Below are 12,648 nucleotides of genomic sequence, written 5' to 3'. Positions count from 1 at the left end.
AAGTAATAAATATAAATTTAAAACTAATTTTTTAAAATCCGTTAAATGAAGGGTATATGTGAGCCATTTTGTAACGGCAGGGGTATATGTGAGCCGTTTGTATAACGGTAAGGGCATATATGAGCCACTTTTATAACGAGGGGTATATCAGCTCTAAATGACAAAGTTGAGGGGTATATCAGACCCTTTTCCCTAATGAAAAAGAAGAAGAGGACATGTGGTATTGAAACTGCAGAAGAAAATCTCAATGAATTTACCATGCTTCACTAAAGTGACTATTTATAAAATTCTATAACTATAGTTGGAAGTTGAAAAGACCTTACAAACATTGAATTAATTTAGTAAGATGAAAAGTTATTTTAAAGTATTGAAAATGCTGAAATAAATGACAATTGCAAGCATATTAATTCACCTCTTTGTATGCCCAAATACTTAATTGATTTTTATTAAAATTTAAATATGCCATGTATGTGTACATTATGGTGTAGTGTTGAATATGATGATTTTCTTCATTAATGATAGAATATTTAATTAATATTTTTATAATAATTTTATTTAGTGTAGGATAAAATGGTAATTCAACTTTTAACTTTTTTTGTTCCCTCTTATAATAATATATAATTTTATTTAGTGTAGGATAAAATGGTAATCAACTTTTAACTTTTTTGTTCCCTCTTATAATAATATATGATTTTGTTCCCTCTTATATAATATATAATTTTATTTAGTGTAGGATAAAATGGTAATTCAACTTTTAACTTTTTTTGTTCCCTCTTATAATAATATACTAGTATCTAGAACGTGCGTTGCACGTTTGTCCCTTAATATTTTTATTTTAAATTTTTCTTTATAAAGTTCAATTATAAAATAAGAAATGCAGAAATTAACAATTTTAGTTATGATTTAATCTCTAATGTATGAATATGTCTATGAATAACTAATTATTTTTCCAGATCAAACAACTTATTTATTGAAGTAGTTTACAATGAATTTCTACTCGAAAAAAATAATAAACAGATTTGACGAAAGTAGCAAAGACATGAAGAAGAAATAAATGCAATTCTAGTTATTGCTGAAATCACAAATATGAGAATCTTTTTCTTTTGTGCTTATATGAATTGCATTCTTCTTCTTTTTCTTTTTTTTTTTTAAATATACAATAGTATTTTTTAAATGAAAATAGAAAAAATTGACGAAGATTGTTCTCATTTTTGAATATCTTTTGATCTTTGTTTCCATAAGATGAAAATTAATTATATGAACCAAAAGAAAAATTTAAGAAATTGGGATAAATAGTTCTAATTTAAAAATAATCATTCCGTTTTCATATCAAACACTATATCGCTAAACATACTAAGATTGAGGCTTAAACCACACATACATATATAAAAAGGATTGATATACCTGGAAAAAAAGAATCTCTAGCAGAATGAGAATGAATGGAAGATGAGAGAAAGAAAACTTATTGTATACCTATATAGAATTTTGTAATGTAAAGAATATGAAAAGGTGGAGAAAATTATATAAACATTAATCAACAATAAATAAGAAAAATATGAGTTGAAACGTTTTTGGATTGTAATCAAGGAGATTATGACTATCTATCTTCAATCTTAAGTATTGAATTTAGTGTGAAGCATTAAGTGCGCTTGGAATGAGTTTAACTGCAGAAACTCAAAGGATCACTAATTAAAGATTAAAAAAAAAAACTGTTTTGCTATCATTATTTATTTAATTTTTAAATTTTGTAAATGACATTTTTCTAATTTAATAAATAAGTGAAGGGCATTTTAGTAATCCAACTTTGAACTCAAAACCTTCCCACTTATAATAATATATGATTAAGATGTAATTTCCCTTCCACAAATATTTACTCTATTTATGTGTTATTACCCAATAATTAAAGTGACAATACTATCCAGAAACAGTTACAAGTAAGGATAAAAACGAGAAAAGGACAATTAATTTATCTTGAACTTCTAACAACAACATATCCAACAAAATTTCACAAGTAAAATTTGAAAATGATACATCGAACGCAAACTTTATACGATTATACCTATAGAGAGGTTGTTTTCGAAGAATTCTTGATTCTTATCTTAAATTTTTAAAATGATAAAATAATTTGAAATTCTAAATGATATACTATTGCATAATCTTGATTGAGCATAACTTTTAACAAATAAAACCAACTTGACATTGGAGTAAATTTTTCTACCCAAAAAAAGAAAAAGACATTGAGTAAATCAAAATCATTTGACATTTTTGAGAAATAAATAGAACTTTTTCCATTCATTATTCATAAGCAAGACACTAATGAGTCTCAGAAGTCAAAAAATTCAAAATTATGATATTTTCATGTTAAAAAATGATTCATTACATAGTAAATGCTCTCAAATGGGAAATCATAAAACACACTTTGAATCCTATTTAGTAACTGACTGGAACACTTCCATTGACAAACTAAACAATGCATAAACAAAGGTGTGTTCCTCTCCTCTACTCGACTTGATTTCGACTTCAAAGAGAAGGACGAAACCTTTCCATAGACACAAAGGAAGCACAACTGCATCGAATCAAGTTTTTATGAGTGGTACTTTACAAACTCAGGCACGAGGCTCGTCTGGCTGAACAGCTTCAACTTGAGCAGCGGCTTGCTAAGCTCCAGTTCCATCTTCCAGTAGTGAGTGTCTTTCAAGGATAGCAACAGTCTCTTCCTTTGCACTGTCATAAGTAAAGTAATTCATCAAGTTTAAGCACAAAAGTAGTATAATGACTTTCTAGTCCAAACGGCAAAAAAATGATGAATAGATTGTATACAACAAGTGCATGACAGACATTGTCTAGAGGAGTTGCACCAGACAGAATACTAGAGACATGAAGGTCGTTTTGTCCCTCGAAGGCTCAAACAAAATATTTTTTGTGGCAAAAACATAAAAGGGAAGATGTCATGACTACAAATAAGAATATATGGACTAGAACACATAAGCCATAAAGATGAACTAGGCAAAAGAGAGATGACATTTGTTAGAAGAATGAATTGAGTGGAAAATGATGTATTAAGCATTTCCAATTTTTTTGAAAATCCTCCAAAGGGATCTTTTGTGGCATGGTCTTTGCGTTCTTTAGTTTCTTCCCTTTTGTCCTAGCCTTGGTGGATAGAGTTATCTGGTGGTACTGGTATCAGTACTTATTGCTGGTGGGAGGTGACATCTCCAGGGAAGCTGATGCTTTCAATGCCCCTCCCGACACACGATTAATAAGACGACTTTTATACAAATGCCAAGTTCAAGCATGCTTAAGAATCTAGGATCTCTACTTTTCTAAATTAATAAGCATCAGCTCAAGTGTTTTCTGGTTCAACTCATTCATTTAAGAAATCTACTCTTTTGAAGCATTCTCAGAAAGATATCAGTTCATCTCAACAGTAGTTTGCACCCTAGTCCTTAGGTACTGGAAGCTTACCTTCCAGGTCTTAGAATCTTGTACTTCCCCAGCTTAGTAAGATCCACCACTGTCGATCCAGCTCGCCCAGCTGGAAGAATTCCGCCATCATAGACATATGCACAGTGCTCCCAGAGGTTCTCAAAATCTTTGATGTCTATGCTACTAGGTTGTCCGCTGAGGTTTGCACTAGTAAGTGCAAGGGCACTTCTAGAACCACGGGCAATCACCCTGATGAAGTTACAGTCTGGTACTCGAACCCCTATGCTCTCTAATCCAGGGTTTAGTGACTTCTCAAGGATACTTGACTCACCTGCAGAATATCTGAATTAGAATCCAGTACAGAAGATTCATAAGAGAAAGATAAAAGTTTCTGAAACTACTGAACATGGGCCAGTGTTTGCCTAGGAGAGCGACTCATCTTGCTCCTTATTCAAGTGTATCAACAAGTTACTTACAGTTAGTATGATACAATGAAGCAGTACTAACTTAAGATATTTAACCTCTGAAGGATACCCGTGAATGCAGCATTTATTGACATAACATTTAACTACTAACCTCGCCTTAAGACCAAAGTCACGGGTCCAGGAAGCAGGCAGTCAAGCAAGCCAAGAGGCAGATGATCTGTCACAGCATAATGTTTTATGTCATGAACATCGCCAACACAAATAGCCAGAGGACTTGTATGCTTACGTCCTTTGATCTCATAAATACGATTCACTGCCTCAGCAGAACTACAGCAATTCATCATATAAAATTAAATCAGACTTCCCATAAATACGACTTAGATAAATAAACAACAAAGTAAATTGTATTTTTGATAAATTTCTAGGTCAAACGAACAGTGAAACAACAAGAATGTTTGAAACTTTCTGTTCAGTCAAGAAGTTAATGCAATAGTCTATGAAGGATAGGCTTTTTAAAATATATATATAAAATCATGTAATTGCCACTTTGATTGCTAAACAATGAAAAAGGATGAACTCCATATACAAATTTCACGCAAAAAGAAAAGCCTTCTTCATACGGAGGACTACATGAACTCACTAGCACAAAGAAAAATGCCATCAATCTTCCTTAAGGAGTCATGGCCTTGATGGCTCTCCTCAATGTCACTTATGTTCTCAGTTTCATAGTCAGCTAAAAGCATGTTTGGCTATCACTAATAAAACCACCTTCTACTGCTTCTATGTAGTTGATTAATCTGTCTCCTAGAGATTCCTGAGACGCTGTTTGATGATTTTGCACCTTGCCCTCAGCCAAAGCATCATATTCAATTTGAAACCAATGCGGTGTAGTGACTTCAAATCATACCAACATCAAAACACAGCTTAATTCATAGACTAGAGAACCCATTTACTAAAGTGTAACAAAGGTGTGCCTAGGAGCTTTGCTTCCAGAGCGTTTCCTCTATTCTTTTAGCACTGAAATTTCTTATTGCACTGATTTGTACAACATCTCGTTGTCCACATAGGCTTCATGATATTAAATTGTTTTTTACCAGTAGAGAGGTCATGCCTTGACCTCCTACCTCTCCTAGTTGTTTCTTCTACTGGCTTTTCAAAGTGAAGGCAATGGAATCAAAGGCCAATCTTTTCAAGCAAAGAAATTTAATAAAGATTATTCGGGCGTCTAAGCAAAATCAAAGCTCCTAAAATAACATTGAACCTAAGGCAAAAATATCAACAACACACTTTAGAGTACTTTGCAGCACAATTCTTACGTTTACTCTCCAAGACTGCTGTTTAATTCAATTCTACCCTTTCCTCATTAATCAGTGTTATCAACAGCAAAAAGGAAAGAACAACCTCTAAGGTTTGTTGAGGCTTTCAGTGCAAAAATAAAGTGTGGGTTTTAATACAGAAAGGCACAAGTGGAAAAAAAATTACAAAAATGTATGTACAGTCCAAGACTAATAATTATAATAATTATAGCATGCATAACAAGTACTTGAACAAAGAAAATGAAAAAAGAAAACAAAATCGATAAGCTGAAATATCAATTAGTATCGCTCATTGACAAGGACTGATGCGCCTGCAAAGCAAGGCGAAGCACTCGACGTGTTTTGCGCCTCACTTCAGGGTTTACACGCACTTTTGATAACACCATCTCCAATCTATTTCTTTTTTTTCCAATATAAAGTAGACCAAAATCCAAGACTCAAGAGTACTAACAGATTATTTGTACCAAGCAGCAAAGACAACATTCTAAGTTGCAATCCCTCGTGTAGTCTCGGAATGGAATTTCATCAGATCCATCAGTTTTGTAACTTGACTTTTGGGTTAGTAGGACTATTGGCTCAGGTCTTGAGGTATTTAAATGAGTTTTGGAAGAGTTTTTGTATCTGGAAGGGTAGCACAGTCCTTACCCCTACATTTATGGATGGAGAGGTTGTTTCCGAATTTATTTGTACCAAGCATACTCATAAAATTACATTACCATATATCTAACATAACATTTTTGATGTCTTAAACTTATCAACAAATGAAAATTAGCAAAGTAGCGGCATACCAAGCATCACAAGCAAAGCCATATAGTGTGTCAGTGGGAACAGCTATGACTTTCCCAGCCCTGATAGCTTCAATTGCCTCTTGACCATAATCTTCTGTTGCAGGAGATACAGAAACCTTCTTAGTCTCTACATCCCCATCAGGATTCTCCAAACTCCAACCCATTTTCTTCACACTAACTGCACTTAAACCCTTCCTACTTCTTGCCCACAAGTTCAAAAATCCAATTTTTTCCACCCCTGAACACAAAAGTAAAACAAGAAACCAAAAAGTTTTAATCTTTGTAAGGTCTAAGCTAAACTGGAAACAAAAATTATAAGAAAGACTAAGGGTATGTTTGGTAGGAGCCTAGGAGACCCCCCACCCACCCCCCACACTATCTCCACCATACTCCACCCATCCTCTCATAGCCTCCACCCCCACACACCTGCACCCAGCTCACCCTCATAGTATCCACTAGATTATATACAAATAATTTTAGAATAATACTCTCTAAACATGTACTGAATACAAGAAAATAAGTCTTTTTACTGGTCAACATAAAAATATATCACTTATGTTCCAAGATTGCATTTTTATTCATACCAAGCACACTCTCTCCACAATACTCCACCCCCATCCTCTCATATCCCATCCCCATCACCCCCACACCTATACTCATCACATCCTCATAGTATTTGTCTAGATTATACACAAATATTCTTTACTAACCAAATATATCAAAAATCACTTAATTTTTCTCCAAGAAAGCATTTTTATTCCACAGATAAAGTTGTAAAACATAAACATACAAGAGTATATAATAAAAGAAGAAAAGAGGCAGAAGACTAACGATGAGTGAATATGAAACAGCACCTCGAGAAGGGTATATGAAAGAGTTGAAAATAGGCAGAATTTGGGCTATTTTTGTGGGTCTGCTGCAATTCATCAAGCTGCCCTGCTGCAACTTTGCTCTGTTTTTTTTTTTATATATCTCAAGAAAAGTGTAGTTTACAGACTATGTAAGCCCTATTTCTTTTGGAGGTTTAGCCGCCAATTGCTACACACATTTTATCAACCTTAACATGTCATGAGGTCTAAATTGGTACAACCGAAATCTTCGTAGCTCAGCTAATCGATTGGAGACGAGAATTTACAATTAAAATAAAAATTGTAGGTCTAACTCTAAAGTCACGTTAAAATAAAAGGTTTGACTTTTGAAATACAAATTATATATAAATTAAGATAGAGAGAATATTAACTTTTTATCAAAGAATTATATATTTGTGCAGCATATCAAACGATCCCTAAGAGTTGTTATTGAATGTATGAGTTTGATTTCGAGTTTTAGTTTTAGTTTAAAAATAACAAAATATTTGCTAGAAAACAATTTCCTTCTAAATGTCATGGGATTAAGTTAATTAGGGTTTTTTTTTCTTCAATTAAATCTCACTAGGTATCCTAATTTTTATTTTTATTTTTACCTTGACATAAAATGCTTTAATTCATCTAAAGAATAATTTAACAACATATGCTAGTTGGACCAATACGATAAGACTTGTCGATAATTTAATGAGATTAGTAGAATGAAAATATAATCAGTCTTATCAGTTCTGCATGATTTGTGGAAAGTTGAATAATGCAAACGAATCTTATCAATCTGATATGACTTGTGAACAATTAAAACATAGATAGACTAAAAAATTGTGCTTTAAATCATTCGTCCAATTTGCCTTATTCTTGTTCTTGATGGATAGAGTTACCTAGTGGGAGCTGACAGGTATCTCGTGGAATTAGTCGAGGTACAAACTGACCTGATCATTCCCATCCGACGATCGGTGAACAAGGCAAGTTTGTCCATCCGGCATGTCTTGTGAACAAGTTTAAAAACATATGGAATGAATATTGTACTTAAAGTCGTTCACGATGACTCGTAAAATCGTAATTTTTCCATAAAACTCCTTTCTATACTCTCTTCTACTTATATATGCATTTCACTTTTTACATATTCTTTCAGCAATACAAACAACATCAACTATATCTGTTTTTCCTGTAGTAGAACCTATGTTGGTCGGACTCTTCAAAAATGTCTACTGGTGCGCGTCACATTCTCCAAAAAATAGTGTACTTTTGGAGAATCCGACACGGATGCGGCATGGAAAGTGAAGAGTCCGCACAACTTAGAGTAAAACACAATAAGTTTCTAACTTGTACTAAACATCAATCTCCACAACTCTGTATGAACAAATCACTCAACTCTTTTTTTGGCTATAACAGTAACATAAGACACAATCTAGCTCCAACTAAACGTCTCGGGATTTTCTATATCGTGTTGATGATTTTGAGGACCTATACGAGACGTTGTAGCAGGTTGATTCATCTGTGGCCATCCTCCTGGAGGCAAAACCATCTCTGCATTCTGCTGCTGTTCTAACAAGGCTGCTCGTCGCCTTTTCCATCTAAAGAACTCAACGAGTAACGAACTTGCACTCATTGCAACTCCAAAGCCAGCAAATGTTGATAGCAGAATCGAAAGAACTGGTTGAACGCGAACCTAATACATCATACAGATGTAAAATTTAATCAGTTCAGTATGTCTAGTAAGCTCGAAAACACAATTTCCATCAATATCATTAGGTACTCCGTTTCTCTCATTTTAAGGGGGCGTTTGGCCATAAAGTTCTTGAAAGTTTCGGAGTAATCCAATCCTCTATTGATTTTCTAAAGCGACAACATCTTTCTTAGGCAATATAAGACACTTAAAATGAGACGGAGGGAGTATTAACTTACCAAAGAGTAGAAGATATGTGCAAATAGTACTACTAGGGCGAATTGGACCGATGCATATACCCAAACAAACCTTCGCTTAACTGCACCGTAGATAAAACCATAGTCAAAATACAAAAAAAGACACGATGGACATAAGATCCTTGACAACATTTTTCGAGAAATAACCAAACGAAGATCCAATGTATATATCTTCTTTCCTAATTAGTTGATTTCCGCTGAATTGGCAAGTGCACTTGAGTTATGACTCAGACTAATGTAATTGATAGATCAAAGCTTGTTAAATGTTACCGTTAATGATAAATCACATACCCATAGTTGAAGATGTCATTGACGCGAGTAGGCCTAGTACACAAGAAAAGGGAAGTGAAATAGCAATTGCACCGGTACCCATTTTCCCAACCTGCAGACGGGACAACTTCAAATTTAGTACGATAAATACGTTAGATGACTGTTTTCTCTCGAGATAACGAAAATCTTCTAAACATACCAGTAGCTGCTCAAGAAAACAAAAGTAGGCCAGCATGCTGACAATAACAAGAATTGGTAGTTCCTGCCAAACCCTGTCCAGTGTAGCAAAACTCAGAAACCGAATTTTATTGAGTTGTCACTGACAAAGACGTTTTATTGAAAGTAACAGCGCGATCTTAGTATTTATAGTTGAAAGAAACCAGTAGGATAAGCAGAGAAACGAGGAACGAGAAGAGAGGTCTTAACAATGTTGTTTGCTGATCAAGAACGGAACATGACTTTTTCGTTCAAACGTGAGGAAAGGTGGAATCTTTTATTTCTTAGCTGCTAAAATTTCTACGAAAAGTAGAAGGGTGTATGTTGAAATGATGAAAAGACATTTACCTGTGTCCGTTTAACTCCATATGTCGGAACCTATTGGATCCTGCATTTACATTTCGAACACTTTGCATACGCAAGAGTGTAACGGGGAGATTCTTGACTTCTTGTCTGCACACATCACATGTCTTGTTACCTTTGATACTAAACCATTTTAAAGCACATTCTTGATGAGCCAAAGCGAGTTCGCCTTTGCAGCTGCATTCCATCTTCAGCGTCTCTCCGCCTTCACACAACTCAACGAGGCAAATTCGACAAACAGCTTCCTCTTCTGGTATATCTTCACCACCCTGCTCATTATCCTCTGACAGAAAAAAATAATCGAAAGGGTACATCAAAACGGTGGATTCTTTTAACACTCCCTCCGTTTCAATTTGTTTTGTCTTACTTTCCTTTTTAGTCCATTTCAAAAGAACGTCTTGTTCCTTTTATGGCAACTCTTTCACATGACATGCTTAAGACCGTAAGATTCAAAAGTTTCTTTACTTTCTTAAACTCCGTGTCATGTCGAGTCAAAACCAGACAAACAAATTGAAGCAGAGAGAGTAATACATCAAAGCCTATGAATGCTTAAAACCAAAATCTAACAAGAATTATGAAATTGATTTGAAGCAATTGTTTACCAGGTACTTTCGTAGGACTCGTAGCTGGAACTGAGGAAGAATCCACATCCTTCACTTGAGGCGTTGAAGGAATAACTCGAAAGAAAAATTCTACTCTCCTATTGCTTCCCTCTTTTTCTTTGTTAATAACTGGTAAAGACATCGATCGTGATATGCACACATGTGTTTCCTTCGTCTGCAATAACAACATATCGTATTTCATATGAATGCATCAAAAAAGTATCAAGAATTCAACTATTCCTTCCGTCCTAATTTAAGTGTCTTAGTTTAAGACTTTTGAACCTTATGGTCTTAAACTAAAGATGTTAGATATAGAAAGAGTCTCTTTTCGGAACAGACTAAAAAGGAACACAAGATACTTAAATTGGGACGGAGGAAGTATATATATATTAATACGAAATCAATCAAGCAAATGTCGCGAGAACTTACACCAAGTGTTAGAGAGTTGTTGATGCTTCCACTAATAGACTCAGGATTTGAATGTGAAATTGGTGTAACGGGCAAAGACGAGGTCCTCTTGATGCGAGGCGTAAACATTTTAGTGAGTGACCATGACCTTGAAATGGATACCTTCTCTTGTTGTGGCACAACTGCAGCAACTGAACCTGAATCCGGTACAGTTACCTTCTCTGTATCCGAATTCATACGTGATTTCAAGCTCAGTTTAGGGAAAAGATTTCTAATGGTTGATTTTCCACGACACGGGGAGGGACCTGGTGATGAAGTAGTTATTCTTGAATCACAAGTACTAGGTGTTAAAAGGAAATTCACCCTCTTCGGTGTAGGCGTGAATGGTCTTTTAATCTGAACTAACTCTTGAGGAGACGCGTCTAACGTTCTTGAAGGTATGTCTAAGGATAGGTTTGGTTTCCTCCAATGTTTAGCATGTGTTGTTTCTTCAGTAATCGTGGATGACCTCTCGATCTGTACAACGAAGATACAAACAAGTTCGTTCAGTAAACTAGTAATCAAGAAATGCACTCGGGGTCCTAATTTTGTCGAAACACAAAGCAAATTCACTTCAAGAACTTGATCAACATCTCCAATTACACTACAAATTCATAACACTCCCAAGTCCTAAACCACATTTAGAAAAAGAACATAATAACATGTCTTTACACTCAAATCTCGTAACCTATACGTCACACAGAGACAACTTTTACCGTTGCGCTCTAAGGCTCCCCTTCAAAAAGTTACATACAACAAGTTACAAATAGACAAACAAACAGCCAAGATAAAAAAAAAAAAACACAGTTACACAGAAGTACACAAAAACAACAAAAGATTCATAAACTTATCTTTTCATTTCTCCTTCTTATCAAACCAACCAAAATTAAGAAAACAAAAGACTGTGTGATAAATACTGCGACAGAGCCAGAATTTTCACTAAGGGAATTCAAAATATACTCCGACAGTCTCAAATAAGTCGGGGTTGGTACATCTACTATATATACAACGGATTCATCTGAACTCATTACTTTTCACGTGAAGTATAAATTCGTGTAAAAATCCACTAAATTTTCAATAAATAGTAAATAAATATAATAGATTAAATACTAAGAACAAAAAAAATATCGAGCTAAAAATCCTAGATCCGCCTCTAACAACAACAACTAACAACCCCGCCTCAGTCTCATACAAGTTGAGGTTGGTATATCTACTATATATACATAAAAAATAATGTTTGACATGAATATACAGTATAATTTTTCGACAAAAAAAATTCAGATGAACCAGTTACGCGCGTGATAAACAAGAAATGAAAGCACAACAACAACAAAACAATTAAAAAAAAAAAGCAAATCAAATAGAAAACATAGTCACCTTAGGTGTTGAAATGACAAAATCATTTTCACAAACACCAATTTTTTCATCATTATCAACAACCTCAGCCATGATTTTCTCCTTATGTTCTTCACTCATGATCCAAATATTCCACAATCTACTAATAATACACTTTGTTTACTTAAAATTTGAAAATCTTGAAAAGAGTGAAAATAACAAAAGATTTTTTTTAAAAAAAAAGGTGTAATGGGAGTTTTTTTTTTTTTTTTTTTTTGAGAATCAGAATGTTTGTTACTTTGTATAATAAAATTATTTATGAATTGGCAAAGGAAAAAGTAATGAGAGGCTCTACTATTTATATATTTTTTTATCATTTTTCCCACTCCCCAAAAGTGTGGGCTCACTTACACTCATCACTCCACTACCTTTTTTGCAATAGTATGGGCAAATGTCATGCAAATTAAAACCATGTTAAATTGTGCTAACTGATAATACTTCGTTGAATCGATGATCTATCGAAAATTATTTATATATTATTTTTTATTTTGAAAATAGAGATAAAGTTTGTATATATATTGATTTTTTTCAGACTCTATTTGCAGGATCACATTGTAGTGGTACTATTTAGAATTTATACTTTTGGATTTCAATTATGAATTTTTCACATAATT

General features: G+C 34.0%; 2 protein-coding genes across 3 annotated transcripts; both read right to left on the bottom strand.

The window, feature by feature from the left end:
* Window positions 1-2,317: 2,317 nt before the first annotated feature.
* LOC107004813 (yrdC domain-containing protein, mitochondrial) lies at window positions 2,318-7,050 on the bottom strand. Of its 2 annotated transcripts, none has more exons than XM_015203174.2 (5): window positions 6,810-7,050; window positions 5,956-6,193; window positions 4,003-4,178; window positions 3,466-3,757; window positions 2,318-2,724 (listed from the first exon to the last, which is right to left on the bottom strand). In XM_015203174.2, the coding sequence occupies exons 1-5, from the start codon at window positions 6,880-6,882 to the stop codon at window positions 2,658-2,660; spliced, it is 846 nt and encodes a 281-aa protein (XP_015058660.1). In that variant the 5' UTR covers window positions 6,883-7,050; the 3' UTR covers window positions 2,318-2,657. The 2 variants fall into 2 exon arrangements, with proteins under 2 accessions (XP_015058660.1, XP_015058661.1); XM_015203175.2 differs by having other exon boundaries at window positions 6,787-6,943.
* Window positions 7,051-7,838: 788 nt separating this feature from the next.
* Window positions 7,839-12,287, bottom strand: LOC107003143. Its single transcript, XM_015201409.2, has 8 exons — window positions 12,017-12,287; window positions 10,622-11,116; window positions 10,193-10,367; window positions 9,576-9,873; window positions 9,211-9,283; window positions 9,033-9,123; window positions 8,724-8,803; window positions 7,839-8,487 (listed from the first exon to the last, which is right to left on the bottom strand). The coding sequence occupies exons 1-8, from the start codon at window positions 12,113-12,115 to the stop codon at window positions 8,227-8,229; spliced, it is 1,572 nt and encodes a 523-aa protein (XP_015056895.1). The 5' UTR covers window positions 12,116-12,287; the 3' UTR covers window positions 7,839-8,226.
* Window positions 12,288-12,648: the final 361 nt, after the last annotated feature.

The sequence above is a fragment of the Solanum pennellii genome, chromosome 11 (assembly GCF_001406875.1).
Source record: "Solanum pennellii chromosome 11, SPENNV200".
Taxonomy (NCBI): Eukaryota; Viridiplantae; Streptophyta; class Magnoliopsida; order Solanales; family Solanaceae; genus Solanum; species Solanum pennellii.
This window is presented reverse-complemented; position numbering and strand designations above follow the sequence as displayed.

What these genes read in the sequence shown, in the direction of transcription:
- LOC107004813 (XM_015203174.2), bottom strand. Translation starts at nt 6,882, where the DNA reads ATGAATTGCAGCAGACCCACAAAAATAGCCCAAATTCTGCCTATTTTC. An exon ending in TTTCATATACCCTTCTCGAG is followed by an intron (nt 6,194 to 6,809) that starts GTGCTGTTTCAT and finishes TTTTGTGTTCAG; the next exon opens with GGGTGGAAAAAATTGGATTT. An exon ending in AAGATTCTAAGACCTGGAAG is followed by an intron (nt 2,725 to 3,465) that starts GTAAGCTTCCAG and finishes TACTTATGACAG; the next exon opens with TGCAAAGGAAGAGACTGTTG.
- LOC107003143 (XM_015201409.2), bottom strand. Translation starts at nt 12,115, where the DNA reads ATGAGTGAAGAACATAAGGAGAAAATCATGGCTGAGGTTGTTGATAAT. An exon ending in ACAACTCTCTAACACTTGGT is followed by an intron (nt 10,368 to 10,621) that starts GTAAGTTCTCGC and finishes TTGTTATTGCAG; the next exon opens with ACGAAGGAAACACATGTGTG. An exon ending in ATGGAGTTAAACGGACACAG is followed by an intron (nt 9,284 to 9,575) that starts GTAAATGTCTTT and finishes TACACTGGACAG; the next exon opens with GGTTTGGCAGGAACTACCAA.